We start from the raw sequence: 15,292 nt of genomic DNA on the forward strand, positions 1-15,292 counted from the left end.
TGTGTGGCACATGTTTTCCAATGTAGTTTTTACTGCTGAACACGAATCTAAAGTCAAAATTGATGGTCCAATGGAAAAAATATAAAACAAAGACGAAATTTTTGATCTAGCAATTCTTCTGCTTGGTATTTAAAATCTCAATGCCGTTTTCTGGTCCTCTCTACCTTAAATGACTATTGAGTATTCTCAGCAGCGGCCAGGGAACTTTTTTAATCATTACGCTAAAATATTACTCCCATACGGACAACTACGTAGCAAATACAGTGAATGTCAATTAAAAATACATACTTTTCACCCCCAAAAATTTCATTTCTACCCCAATAATTTAAAATTTAATTTAGTTATTTACCCCTATTAAGTTTTTATTTTGTAGGATATAGCAGTATTTTGCCAACTCATTTTCAGATATTCAAATTGCCTGCAGATTACTCAGGAGCATTGGGTAGGATACGTTTGCAAATAACAGCTGAATTATACAAAAAAAAACTTAATAGATCATTTAAGTGAATAATCAATAGTCATTTAAAGTAGAAAGGGCCAGAAAACGACAGAAATTAAAAGATCTTGATTATTATGCCTTAAGATTACTAGATCGGCGATTTTGCCATTTCTTAATTTTTTTATTTTTTTGCCATTTGACCCCAATTTTGACTTTAGATTTGTGTTTAGCAGTACAAACTAAATTGGAAAACATATTTGAGAACATTTCCATAAATATCTTCTTTGTTTAAGTTTATGGTTGTGCTTACAACGCTTGTATTAATAATTTCAGTTATTTTAGTTTGATAATTAAGTATATTTAATTAAAATTTAATACTTTGTAATTCTGATTCAATGATTTTATTAGACATCGATATTTTTTGTACACTTTTTTGTTTTTGTATATAAAATCATGACATACTTAATCTAATTTGGAGCTAATTTGCTTCACATATAACTAATAACCTTTTTTAACTTGCGGATCCACTACGTGGGAGCAAGACGTGCTGATTAGTTTTTGGCAAAAGTAGGTCTAGCCGTTTCGGAAATACTGGGCAAAAGGTGCCAAAAATGGTAACCCAGTTTTTTTAGAGAACGGAGCGTCCGATTTGAATAATTCAAAAATATTTCATTTAACAAAACAAAGAACTGAAAAAAGTTTTCGGAAGGCAGATCTAACGGTTTCGGAGATCCAATAGAAAAAGTTGAAAAAAAATGCCATTTGGCGGTCAAAAATGTTCATTAGACACATGCTCGTCAAATTATCAGATATTTCAGAGATTTTAATAATAATTAATAACTACAAATTATGTTTTCGTTAGACTTCGACGCAGCACTTTAGCGCGATTGCTTGGATAAAAAGTCCAACTATTTAAAAAATTTAAAAATATAAAAATCTAAATTTTTCAAAAAACTAAATGTTGCTTTAAGGGGCACAACTAGTGTAACCGCCTAAAAAAAGGTGATTTTTGGGAATTTATATTAAAAAAAAACTACTTTATCAATCATTTCAAAATTTCAGGAATATATTTATACATATTTTAAGAATACATAGTAAAATTTTTGAAGAAAAAAATTAAATATTTTTTAAGTTATCGTCGATCTCCAACGGCGCGACAAAAAAGGCCCTTCACTGCTGCAGTGATTCCGGCCTTCTACGTGGATGAAATTTGAAAAAAAAATTTTGTTAAACTAGATAATATTGTCTGTAAAATGAACTACGATAAAAAATAATCAAAAATAGACACAATGACGGCGTTTTTTTTAAAAAAAAGTCGAATTTAATCTAAAATTTTGTCGTTTTTGGACTGCCAAAATTCGATTTTTGATCCGATCAAAAAATCGATAGTTCATTTTACGGAGAACTATATATAGAACATGTAAAAAAAATTGGTAGTGATCGGATCATTTGTTTTTGAGTAATCGCTGCAGCAAATTCTGAAAATGCTGTTTCGAGAAAAACGCGTTTAAAGATAAAATGATCGTTATATTATATACTACATATACTCTTTAAATGGCTGTGACTCAAAAACTATTTAAGATATCGATTTAAAATTTTGGTATGTTATTTTTAAAGGTATAACCTATCGAAATATGGAAAAATTGAATATTAGATTTTTTGAAAATATCACACTAGTTGTGCGCCTTAATTTCAAAGTTTTCAAAAATTTATTTTTTTCGAAGTTTTCAAAAAATTTCAAAGATTTTAATTCTTGGTATGGTAAGTTCAAGCAATTTGTCTTAAGGCACGATGCCATGCACGACTAATTAGTAATTAGCTTGATTTAGAAAATTGTCTAGCCATTTGTTTGTTCGAGAAGAGACATAATAGTAACGTAATTTTCATATGATTTCAGCTTTGTAAGCCAGCCGGTCAATCTCGCCGACTTGAGATTCGCGTCTGAGCTTTCGATGAACGCGGATTGCTTATCCGTACAGAGCGTTTGATCACATGCCCGTTCGCGAATTGCGTAATTACTTACATGACTAAAATAAGTGCGTAAAACTTTCTTCAACTCCCGATATAGAAACGGTCATTAAAAACTCTAAAACATTTTGATTAAAAAAAATACACGTGATTTGTGAATTTGTGGAATCGTTCTGTGTGTCTGTTGTTTGTTCATATTTAGTACAATTCCAAGTGTGTCTATTACAAACTATAACATCGAGTGTTTACCATCAAGTGAGCAGAATGCAGTGGAGGCCCAAGGCAAAGGTGTGCAATGTGATAGGATCCGCATCGCACGCACTTTTGTTCCTCAGATATGAGGATTTGCGTAACAAGCAACCAAACCATGCTGAAGGTATGACGATCGTACATTTGTCATGAGTTTGAGACACGGATTTCGACGTGCATGCGTACGCGTGTCTCTCTTTACTCTAGCTAAATTCGGCAGCTCTATGCGTCATAGGGGATGGCCAATATTAGTAGATTGGCAGTTGATTGAACTCTAGAGCATTGTCAGTGATTGGATTAGTAGACGTCGATTTTAATATATTTGCTGCTTTTTTGTATTCTATGCAACATATTAAAACAATAATATGAAGTAATATTTATTATATGATTAATGTAATATGTTTATTAAATATGTAAGCGCAGTTCAATCAAAATTTTGTATGAAAATAACACGGAAAAAATTTCAAAAATTTTAAAAATGTTTTTTTAGATGTAATTTAGCGAACAAATGAATGAATAAAACTCATTCAATTGTCACTAAGTTATACCTAGAACATTTTTTTTTAATTTTCAAAAATTTTTTCATGCTATTTACATACAAAGTTTGATTGGATTGCGCTCTATCTAAACGTTAATATTAAGAGCTAAAACTTTCAGAGAATTGTTTTTTATCTATTTGGAACCATTTGAGCTCCTGGGAGCAAGGAAATACGGAAATGACCATTTTAAGGGCCACCCTAATATATATATATATATATATATATATATATATATTTTGATGAGTTATTTTTGATGAGTTATATATCAACACCAAACTCACATATTTCAAAATATATATATATATATATATATAAATAAATTTAATTCTGAACTAAAATTTTCTCCAGAAATTAACTTTTGTAGTTTTGTACATTATTCTTCGTCCCATTTTTTTTAGTCCATTTGACCATCGATAATTTTTCCAAACTGCTTCCAAATTTTTTTCTTTTTCTTTGTTTTGGACATTTTGACATACCTTGAAATAAATATATATTTGAATGTGTGTGCATTTGTATGTGCGGACACAAATTTTTATAGACTATTTTTCGATTTGAATAATTGAAAAAACTTTTCATTCATATCCTTGGGAAGACGTGTCGATTAATTTTTAGCAAAGGCAGATCAAGCCGTTTTGAAGATATGGGGCGAAAAGTGTGAAAAATGGCAATAGCGGCCGATTTAAATAGTTCAAAAAATATTTTATTTGTATTCATGGAATGAAGAATTGATGATATTTTTGTGAATGTCAAATGTAGAAAAGTTTAAAAAAAAGGTTCTTGGCGATCAAAAATGTATATTAGATATATACACATCAAATTATCAGATATCACATCTTATGGAGATGTAATGAGTAAAAATTTTATTTTCATTTTTTGAAAATTTTATTTTCATCGAGATTTATAAAGTTCACTTATGTAGTTTAAACAAACGCCTTCGACTTTTTCGATGGTATGAATTGGCTGTCAATTTTTTTCAAAATTTTCAAAATTTAATGTTCCGAACACGGAACGAGAAATTCTTTTTTAGTCTCTTTTATTTTTAGTCTCTTTAAGAAGCTGCAACATAGGTACCTAGGTTTCAAGAAAGATGCATAATTTTCTATTTACGAAATAACAGTTAAGACACATATTTTAATAAATAAAAAAACATTTTTTAATATTTGACTTATTTTGGTATTTTTATTATGAAAACGCTTTCTTTTATGTGCAGCATCGCCTCTTCTCCATTTGAAATACATTGAATTTCATAGGGTATTTTAATTTTAGATTTATCGTTCATTACTATAAAATACATTTTGCTCCAATATTTTTGTGTATATTTTAAATCTTTTTTTCCCTGTGAGATTATTTCTTCGATGATCGTCCATCCCTGGTCCATCGGCTCTTCACGGACGCGTCTTGTCAACCGTAAGGCAGAATGGATAGACTGACAATTCAAATAGCACATATGCGTTTCTTCTGATCGACGATATAAATAATTTTCACTTCCAACCATACCGAATGCCGATGCCGTCGTGACTACTTCATTAGAGCATCCTAACATTGTCATTATTTATTTATGTAAATTGATTTTTCTTCATTTTTGGACTAAATGTTATGTAATAAATTCTTTAGCTAATCAATGTAACAATATATATATATATATATATATATATATATATTATAATATCTGCACCTATTCCATTATGGAGCATCAGCAAATTTTTGGTAGTACTAATTGTAAGAATGTCTAAATCGAATGCCAATCTAGTGATCGGGCGTCCGTGTATGAATTTTTATATGCAAATTACTCTATTTTTAGTCAATTTATAACTGATTATAACCAGTTATCTCTGTATTCTTAGTATACTAGTCTCACCTGGATTTTTTTACGAAAATTGCTATTTACTATTTTCATTTAATTTAGCAAATATGTATATAAAAATTATTGCTAATTATTTATTAAAGTCGTCAAAAGTATTTTTAGAAAAATATATTTACTACATTCACTTGTATATTTGAAATGCTTGATAAATGTGTATAATATGCACTATCACTATTACTAATTTTATCTTCATTACTTGCGTTTTATATTGGAATTATTTCAATAATATTCTTTTAATACGGTAAATTCACAGTTAAATTTATCTACTTGAATTTTTCTATATCTACTTTTAAAAAGAGCATAACAAATCTTATTGCCATATTGTATCTCTATTCTGCTGATACAATTTTAGAGAGAAAATATCGCGAATTTTCTACACGATGAACACAGAAAATTCTGTCGAGCGGAATATATATCCGCGATTTTATATTTTTAAATTCGCGGATATATATTATATAATTTAAAATATTATATATGGTTTTCAGAATATTTGCGAAATCTTGTACGGCATTACAAATACAAATATCTACTTGATATATTCAAAATTATATAAATGAAAATGTTAAATGAAATTGAATATAATTAACACTGCCCAATTGTCTAAAATTTCATTGTATTACACTGCAAACTATTATTTTTACATGTGATAACAGTCATTATGTTTATATCTTTATAAATTTGTTTTTATTATAATAGCATTAAATGGTAGTCTGTCCGAAGGCAGGTCCATGGTGTGAGAGGACCACAAGTCAATGATTTTCTTTACCTTCCTTGTTTATTTTTCTTGTTAACATTTTATTAGCAATAATCACATTTTTATTCATTTTTATTCTCCAAACTGCTTCCTATGCTCCCTGGTCTGCTCTCACGAAAGTCATCAATATTTTGAATTCTTCTTCTTCCCAATCTTTTTAGCCCTGTTTTACCTTCGGTAACCTTTCCAAACTGCTTTCAATTTTTCTTGGCCTCTTCTCCCGAAAGTCATCAATCTTCTGCATTCTTCATCTTTCCAATTTTTTTAGTCCTATTTTACCTTCCATAACCTATCCAAACTTTTTCGAATGCTTTCTGGTCTCTTCTTCCGAAAGTCATCAATCTCCTGCATTCTTCATTTTTCCAATCTTTTTAGTCCTATTTTACCTTCGATAACTTATCCAAACTGCTTACAATGCTTAGTGGTCTCTCCTGAAAGTCATCAATTTTCTGCATTTTTTTTTCTCCCCAATTTTTTTAGTCCAATTTTACCTTCGATAACCTTTCCAAACTGCTTCCAATTCTTCCTGGTCTCTTTTCCCGAAAGTTTTCAACCTTCTGCATTCTTCTTCTTCCCAATCTTTTTAGTCCTATTTTACCTTCGATAACTTTTCCAAACTGCTTCCAATGCTTCCTGGTTTCTCTTCCTGAAGGTCATCAATCTTCTGCATTCTTCTTCTTCCCAATCTTTTTAGTCCTAGCTTACCTTCAATAACCTTTCTAAACAGCTTCCAATGCTTTCTGGTCTCTTTTCCCGAATGTCATCAATCTTCTGCATTCTTCTTCTTCACAATCTTTTTGGTTCTATTTTCCTTCGACAACATCGGGTAGGAGGCACTCTTTTTGCACAATTGGTCCGGTCAAGTTTCCTTTTCTTTTCAGGATCGCGCTCAATAGAGTTCTTTCTTCGCCCACTCTTCTCACCTTTTATTATATTTTTGTGGAAATTAAATTATCAGATGAAATATTGAAATGATTCGGGTTTGGTAGTAAATCAATTTTAGAATTATTTTATAGTTATTCTAAAGTACGTGTTTAAGAGTTTGTTGTCAGTTGTCAAATTAGAAACAACTTCAATTTGAAATTTTGAACTTTATATTTTATGAATGTTAGAGTGATAAATGACTATTTTGTTAATTTGTATCAACGTTATTTCTCAAATTTTACTATCCAATGATTTAGAATCTGTTTTGAATTGTTAGACATAATAATACGTGAAAGACAGAAGCGTTCAAGGAACACCCCGTCGTAGATGGCTTCGGCGCGGCGTTATTAATAGTTTCTAAAGTCACATGCCAACATCTTTTTATAACTCTATATAATTTAATACTGACGAAGGTCATGTACGAGATTAGTTTAGAAATGTATTACAATCCTTACATTTAATTTCATAATAAAATTTTAAATACCGTTATTTGTAATTTATTGTTACAACAGTGGCTTGATTTTAAAAGTAGCTAATTGATTGAGTTGAGTTGTGAGTGTAGACTCTACGGTAATAATATTCCGAGGCAAATTTATCAACACACTGCCTACTAAGATGAATCAATGGAAGTTTTATTTTGAAATGTAAGTTATTGAATTTAATCCAAGTTTTCGTGATCTATAGCAAGAACGTCAAATTTCAGAAAATGAAAATATTTTTGTATATTTTAGCAAATATACATAATTTTCAGCAATGCATAGATAAATTGATTTTACTTTATTCTACATCTGTATTATGTATGTTAAGTAAATTTTATTATTTAATCTGCAACGTATTGTTTTTTAAATTTTAATAAAATTTCTGTCTCCAAATTTTTTTCCCGAAAAATCAAAGACTAGTCTATGCTTTTTTCCCAAAAATTTTTTTTCCCATTTTTTTCCCACAATTTTTTTTTCACAAAAAATCAAAAACTATAGTCCAAGTTTTTCCCCAAAACTGTTTAACATTGCAATTAAATGGAAAATCGCAATTTTTGCATGTCTTTACGTTTCAAAGATTTCTGAATATTTTAGCATACCTTAGACAAAAATGTGTGCGTGTGTAGTATATATGTACGTGCGGATACAATTTTTCGCAGTTAACAATAGTTACAAAAAAACGTGATTTGGCAGTCAAAAACAATCTTTAGACATATGCACATCAAATTATCAGATACTTTATAGAGAATTGAATAATAACTACAAATTTTGTTACTATTACTTTGGATTCCGTATGCAGGTTTATAATGTTTAAAGTTTACTTATAGAGCTCAAACAAATGTCCTCAAATCTTTTGACGGTGTGGATACAATAGACTTGAATGGGTTTCAAAAACCTCGTCAAATCAAAAATTTCAAAATCTTCAAAAAAAATCGTTCTTTTTAAAAATATTCAAAAATTGAAGAATATATAAAATTTTTAAATTAAGGTACGGTTAAGTTACAGCTTTAAGGCACGATGCCATGCATCACTAGTTATTATTCCATTTACATAAAAAGTTACTATCTTAGCATTTATCTCTTTACCATTATATGTACATTTTCAAATCGATTTCTGTGAACTTTTCCTAAAAATCGTGGAAGTTCAAAGATAAATCGACATATACAGTATGTGTGATTAGTTTTTTTTTTCATTGAAGTTGTTTGTAGAAGCGTGGTTATTTTTTAGTTATATTCTCCTAAAAACCAATTGTTTCTATGACCAAAAATGCATTTCTATCTACTCTGTATTTCATATATTTTAAGCAGGAGAATATATCAGCATAAAAAATAGACTTCTTCAAACTCTTTCAAATATTTTTTATGGGATTAATGACTTATACTTTTACAACTCAAACTTTCAGAACTTTGTTCCTCCTTGTTTACACACAAGCCACAAAATTATAATAGGGTTTATTCCGAGCGCTTTGGTACAGAACTTTAAAAATAAGTTCAAGTTATCAAATAGTACTGGAAGGTTTTTTTGACCGGTTAAGGATCGTACTTGCGCCGATGATAAAGCACGTTAATATTCTATACTCGCCTACAATCTAAAAGGAAGTAATAAATTACTCGATGTAAAGATGTTCTGGTGACCAATTATCTGGACAAGTGGGCAATATACGTTAACGTTTGACTGTTATTTGAACGATTTTTCCTCACGGTCACTTACAGCAATCTCATGAGAAATATTTAATTATAATTTAATGCGTTTGGCAAGATAGCAAGTGTGAATATTTCGTACCAACTATCTTGACTCGAGTAAGTAATGAGCCAGGTGCTCTGTACTTTAGAATGCTTTCCGATATTGACGGCCAAAATCAATTATTGTTTTGCCAAATGCTAGACGGTAACATCATGTGCGCGTGTAGTAATTTGCACTTTAATGTCGTATTCGAGAAATGCCAAATGCATAGTGATTTAACGCAGAATCGAATGCCAATTACTGCCAAAAGATGATTAATTGCCAAAACGTCCTGGATAATTTGATAGAATTTTGAATACCGGACCAGTCGGAGATTACGATATCAGCTTTTTGTAACACTAGTTGTATCAACATTTTGTAATTTAGTGTTTAAGTTTCTTTAAATTATTGTATTATATTGCGTTATAAAATAGGGAAGAGTAGAGCTTAAAGGTCCACCATCATTATCTCAAAAACAAATATAGAATTTTTTAATGATACTATTTTAAAATAGATGGCAAAAGATGTTTAACCAAACATTGACTTAATTTTTACGACATCTGTATCAGAAGATAATTGAAAAACTATCATCAATATTCATACCAAATGTATTTTATCTCTTTTGTAGTTTCTTTGGTTTTGAACTCTTGTTATTAATTCATGATACCTGAATGTACTTAAGTATACGTTATTTATTTGATTTGTGAGGTGTACTGTTACTTTTTAATTACTTTTAACAGTTTTTTTATATAACTTCTATAAAAACTTACATGTGAGTGGGGTAAAAGCCAACTAAACCTCAACGTTGGCAGAGGTGAAAACAATAAGAAATACAAAATAAAAAAAGACAGTGAATTAAGTTAAAAAAGTAATTTTACTGGAGATAAATTATTAAATCAATAGTTATTCGACCCCTGCCGATGAACAGTTTTTTTGAAATACATTATCAAGGTTATATACAATGATTTCTTTGTAGAAAATGATCCCAGAAAATTTATAATTCACATTGATTAAATAATGTAGGTATATTATTTGGTGAAATTACATTAGAAAAAAATGTATCTGTTTGCCCCATGGTTGTCCTTTCTTACCCCGCCCATGGGGTAAAAAGGGACAGATGACAAATTTTAGAAAAATAGTAAAAAACACAATTCTATAAGTAGGAATTAACTAGGAATTTTACTGAACCTCGTTATTCGACCTCTGTTGAACAGTTTTTTCGAAATACAAGATCAAGGTTATGTACAATGAAATCTTTGTAGAAAATGAACCCAAAACATTTCGTAATTTACATTTGTCGAAATGTAAATATTATTTTGTAAAATCCCTTTTTAAAAAGAAATTTGCATTTATTCGCCCCATGGCTGTCCTTTCTTACCCCGTTCATGGGGTAAAATGGGACAGTTGACGAATACTAGAAAAATAGTGTAAATTTCTATAATTAGGAATTAACTAGAAATTTTACTGAACATAGTTCGATAGTTGATTATTTGATACGGGTTAAGTATTGTCATATAGTCCATTTAGTTTAGACATTATAAATACTGAAACTCAAATTTGTGCTGCGCCCTACCCTATACTTTGAGTCAAAAGTTATAATTAAATGTAATTTTCTTGATGTATTATTCTAGTTACATTAAACTACTTAAGTATAATATTACGAGTTATACTAATTAAGTTAGTACTAGATAACAATAGTACATTAAATAAACTTAAGTAATTTTTTTGTCAATCAATATTTTTGGTTATACAAAATAAGAGTGTACATCCCGAGGCACGTTAATTTTTTTTTTTTTTTTAAATCAAATAGATTTTTGAATGATTTCTCACGAACTACTGATTAAACATAATTTTCATCTAGATCAAAATCCGCATGCGTACAATCGTTATCAACAAAAACTGATAGAGCCGTGCGGACGCTGCGGGTACTCTTCTTGCGACTGAAATATTCTCGAATGATTAATGAGCTGTTCATCTATGGTTTAATTTTAACCACTGTCACATACAACAGTCTAGCACAATTACCACACACTACATATACGACGTATTGACTGAAATTATAACTTCGGGACCTCCGAAATATATCGCGTGTTTCCTGGTTGTTATATACGAATGCGTAATTACTGTTAAAAATTGTATTTTTTAAATTATTTACTAATGTCTGGCTTCCGGAAGGGTACTGCTCTCCAGTAATAATCGACGAAATTATTATTGTGCTCTATATACAAAATGAACACACATGTTTTTTTAGATATAAAAAATATTGATCATAGATCATAGCCTAGACGTCAGTGTTTAATTTAGGATAATAAAATGAAGGGAATGTGTAATTTAATATTTGCAACTTGCTTGTAATATCTCCCGTAGGGGAAATACTGACAAAATGACCCAGTGAACTTAGGGGGCGTTTATCAATCACGTGATCGATTTATTAAGGATTTTTGGAACCCTTTCCTCCTTGGTGATACGTAGTGATATTCAAAATGACACCCCCCTCTCCCACGACACGTAACGTGTATTTTTAGTTACAAGAAAAATTGTAAATTTTTTGATTTTGCTTGAAAATGCTAGATTTAAAAAAAACACGTAAAAAATAAATACACTAAAATCACTAATAAATACAAGTGATATCTTACTATACCCCTCCCTCCCCCACGTGTTATTTCCTGATTTTTTGTCAACCTAAAAACCTCACGCGATTAATGCACGCCCCCTTATTGGCTAGTTTTAGAAATGTTTCCGCGACTGTATAACATGAAGTAAGCCATAATCAGAATCGTGTCAGATGTTGAGCGTCATTGTCACAGTCTCTTTGGAGTAATCAACTCTAACGCATTTCGCGCCTTCACAAGTTTATTTTGAGCGTGGTTTTTTAATGTCTTCTGGGTACTTACTTACTGTAACATATTTGTAATTATTTCTATTGAAATTAATGAACTTATGCCAGTACTAGTGATTTCTATCAGTTTTATTAAAATAATCAGATGTTTGATAAAATTTTAATTATTTGATTTATTTACTTTGGTTCATTTTCGGGTAAAATGACATACTTATACAACGGGCAAAATGACTATTTTGCTATACAGAGTAGTTCATTCGAGGTTAAGAAAAAATAAAATTGAAACCTGTCAAAGGCGATTGGCTTAACTTACAGTCTACTTCTAAAAACAGACCAAAGAATCCAATGGTAAAAATACGAGTTGGATCAATACTTCTTTGGGAGTAGAAATAAATAGTTCCTACAGAAAAGAGCTTTGCATTTGATGCAAAATCCTCTCTCTTCACGTCCTGATCTCGGCGAAGGTTGGTCACGATGTGTGATTTGTACCCATTGGGCTCATGGGTCATGTTTTGATATCCCAAAAAGGACCAAACGATTCATTTGTGAACTGCCTTCTTATTAATTAACGTTCTAACATATCTCTAGCCTATTTGTCAATTTATTTGTACTGTATGGAGAAAATGGTTTTTGTAATTAGTTACATATTCTATTAATAAATATGTTATTATAGTTCCTACTTAAAAGAATATATTACTGTTGACTACCAGTAGCCAAAGATAAACAATAATAAAAAAGAGTATAAACAATTAGCACTGGTTATAATATCATCAAATAAATATATATATCATTAACTCCTTAACTTACAATTTAGATTCGAAAATGTCGGCCCAAAGTTATTCAAGCTGTCGCGGCGTTGTGACTATTTTCCCTCATAGTGTACGGTTTATCAAAAAAATAAAAATAATTTTGTGTTTTTTAGTTTTGTATGAGTAAATATTTTATAATAATTGCGTTCACCATACCGGGCCATGCCCGAAATACATAATATTTGCTTCTGGCCCGAATATCGTACGCGGGCTATGTCCGTAATATTCACTTTTGGCCTTGCAATTGCACGCGGGCTCTACTCGTCATTTTAAGTTAAGGCGTTAAGAAACAAAACATTTTATTCTGCTCGTATTTCCTCTATATATTAATATTTAGTTGCACTCTTTCATAAAAAATATTTAGTTGCACGATTTGAAACATTGTCCTGATTTATATGACAATTATTAGACTGCTACTGGAGACATTTTTTTCTTCACAAAATTGTTTATATTATATTGGCATGAATGATGTTTTAAGTTATATTACAATAACTAAATGTACTTCCCATTTATAAACTTTTATTAAATATTCTGTCCTTTATTTCAGAAGCCGGGAGTGAGGATGAATCCGGTCTCAAGAAACCGAATAGTGTCGATTACGTGAATGGAGGCACGAGGCCGTCCAATTATTCCGGCTACCAAGGAAACAATCCCCGGAATGGATATGGACGATCGAGCTACGGCCATGCAGCTTCTGGACGCACCTTCTCCAGTCAGTCGACGCCGACACGACGAAATGGTTCCGCAGGCGGATACCACCCGTCGCACCAGTACGCACGCAATGGTGAGAGATCGCATAGCAGCGCCGGTCCCGACGCGCCGAAAATTAAATTCAACGAAGGTAATTGTTGTCATAGGGATCGTTCAAGTATTACGTAAGCAGATTTATTACAATTATTTACCCCCCATCCCCCTTGCCAGCAAAAGTAAGCAAAGCTCTTACCCCCTACCCCCATGCTTACGTAAACATTTTGCAATTAATGTAAAAAAATAAAAATACTACCTATGACGTAATCATCATCCAGACTCCCCTGCCCCCCATGTCAACCCAAAATAAGCAAATCAACAACCCCCCCCGCCCCCCTATAGTGCTTACGTAATACTTGAACGGCCCCATATAGAACTTTTCTGATGTTGCACTTAATATAAAATACTATTATTAACCTTTTCCACTCGGATGCTGCCGCTACGGCGACAAACTACATATTAGTTTTGGAATTCGCGAGTGGAAAGGGTCAAAAATATTGATAGTTAGTCTAATTTGAAAAAAACTACTCTAACTACTACATACTGTTTCAAAGACATGTGAAAACTTGTATGGCCACATGTACAGTATTTTTTCAATATGTTGTGATTATTAGTATTAGTATTTATTGGTGATTGATTTTTTCCCAAATGTTATTGACTTATGTTTTTTGATCTTCTAATTTTGCATTCACATTTTGAATGCACAGTATTTTTTCAATATGTTATGATCATTAGCATAAGAAATTTATTGGTGATTGATTTTTTCTAAATGTTATTGACTTATGTTTTTTGATCTTACAATTACGCGTTCACATTTTGAGGATCACCAAAATATTTGGCACACGCTAGGAATAATGATGCATACTTTTTTCCTGAATGCAACGCCAAATATTTTTGTGTAATCTTTTTTTTTAAATTATGTATTTGTTGCAGTTCTAATTACAATCACTGATTTGTTACTAAGTTTATAAATGAACAAAGATATATTTATTTTTATTGGTTATTTACATGTTGTTAAGCGGACTTTACTTTTAGAAGTGAACCACTAGTTCAATTAAAACAGGGGGTTGCTACCCTCTACCAAGGGTAGCAACCATTCCGTGTAAAGCTTAATGCCCTGCAGTTTGTCACCTTCATGGCCAATATAATAAAACGTAAAGACGTTCGAACAGAAGAACTGAATCTGAATCAAAGATTCAGAGTTTGATTCCGCTTGGAACAGCCTGTTGTCAAGCAGTAGTGACAACGGTTTTCACTTGGAAATATAGATAAAATTATGTTTGCATGTAAACATAGCCCTCATCCGGCATTGCTGCATCAATCTATTACAGAAATTGTAATAATTCATCACACAGAGATAGGAAAACTGATTGGGTTGCCATCCGTAGATCCGACAAGTATTAAGTCAATTTAGCACAGCAGCTTATAGGACTTCTTGCTGTTCAAAAAAAAAAAAAATACAATGAAAGGTGCAGAACTAAATTGCATTCGTTATACAACAAAATTCAATTTTGCACGTATTGAATCGTTGAGCAACGGCAACAAGGCAAACATTGTGTCCCTTAGTTTGCATTTCTTCAAGATTTTTATCTTATGTAAATATCGTCATTTCTTCTTCGACCTAAACAGTATAAGCGTTGAAGTTGTTCATAAATATTTTTTTTGTAGATAAATGCTAAAAATATTGATGTTAGGATATTGATAATATAAATACGAAAATTGAAAATGTTCACCTTAAATTGCAGTCGAACATTCTAGTCTGGTTAAAATATTTCTATATTGTTTTTATAACGATCTTTTTTCAAATTTTGTAAAAACAGACTTTTTTGCAAATTGAACAGTTGCTGTGCCATCACGGTGCTGATAATGCTTTCTAAGTTAAAATTTGATATTTTTAAGTTCTACTTTATTATTGGTTGCATCGAATTTAATAATGATTATATAATTGTACGTATTAAG

General features: G+C 30.9%; 1 protein-coding gene across 4 annotated transcripts in view; it reads left to right on the forward strand.

The window, feature by feature from the left end:
• LOC113378512 overlaps nucleotides 1-15,292 on the forward strand; it is a 150,833-nt gene that overhangs the window by 119,361 nt on the left and 16,180 nt on the right. For all 4 annotated transcript variants that reach the window (XM_026619052.1, XM_026619053.1, XM_026619054.1 and 1 more), the window contains exon 3: nucleotides 13,134-13,427. In XM_026619052.1, the coding sequence (XP_026474837.1) occupies nucleotides 13,134-13,427 (294 nt within the window). The remainder of the gene's footprint in view (nucleotides 1-13,133; nucleotides 13,428-15,292) is intronic.

The sequence above is a fragment of the Ctenocephalides felis genome, unplaced genomic scaffold (genome assembly GCF_003426905.1).
Source record: "Ctenocephalides felis isolate EL2017-DRISC unplaced genomic scaffold, ASM342690v1 CF-g0.4_SCAFFOLD_01886, whole genome shotgun sequence".
Lineage (NCBI taxonomy): Eukaryota > Metazoa > Arthropoda > Insecta > Siphonaptera > Pulicidae > Ctenocephalides > Ctenocephalides felis.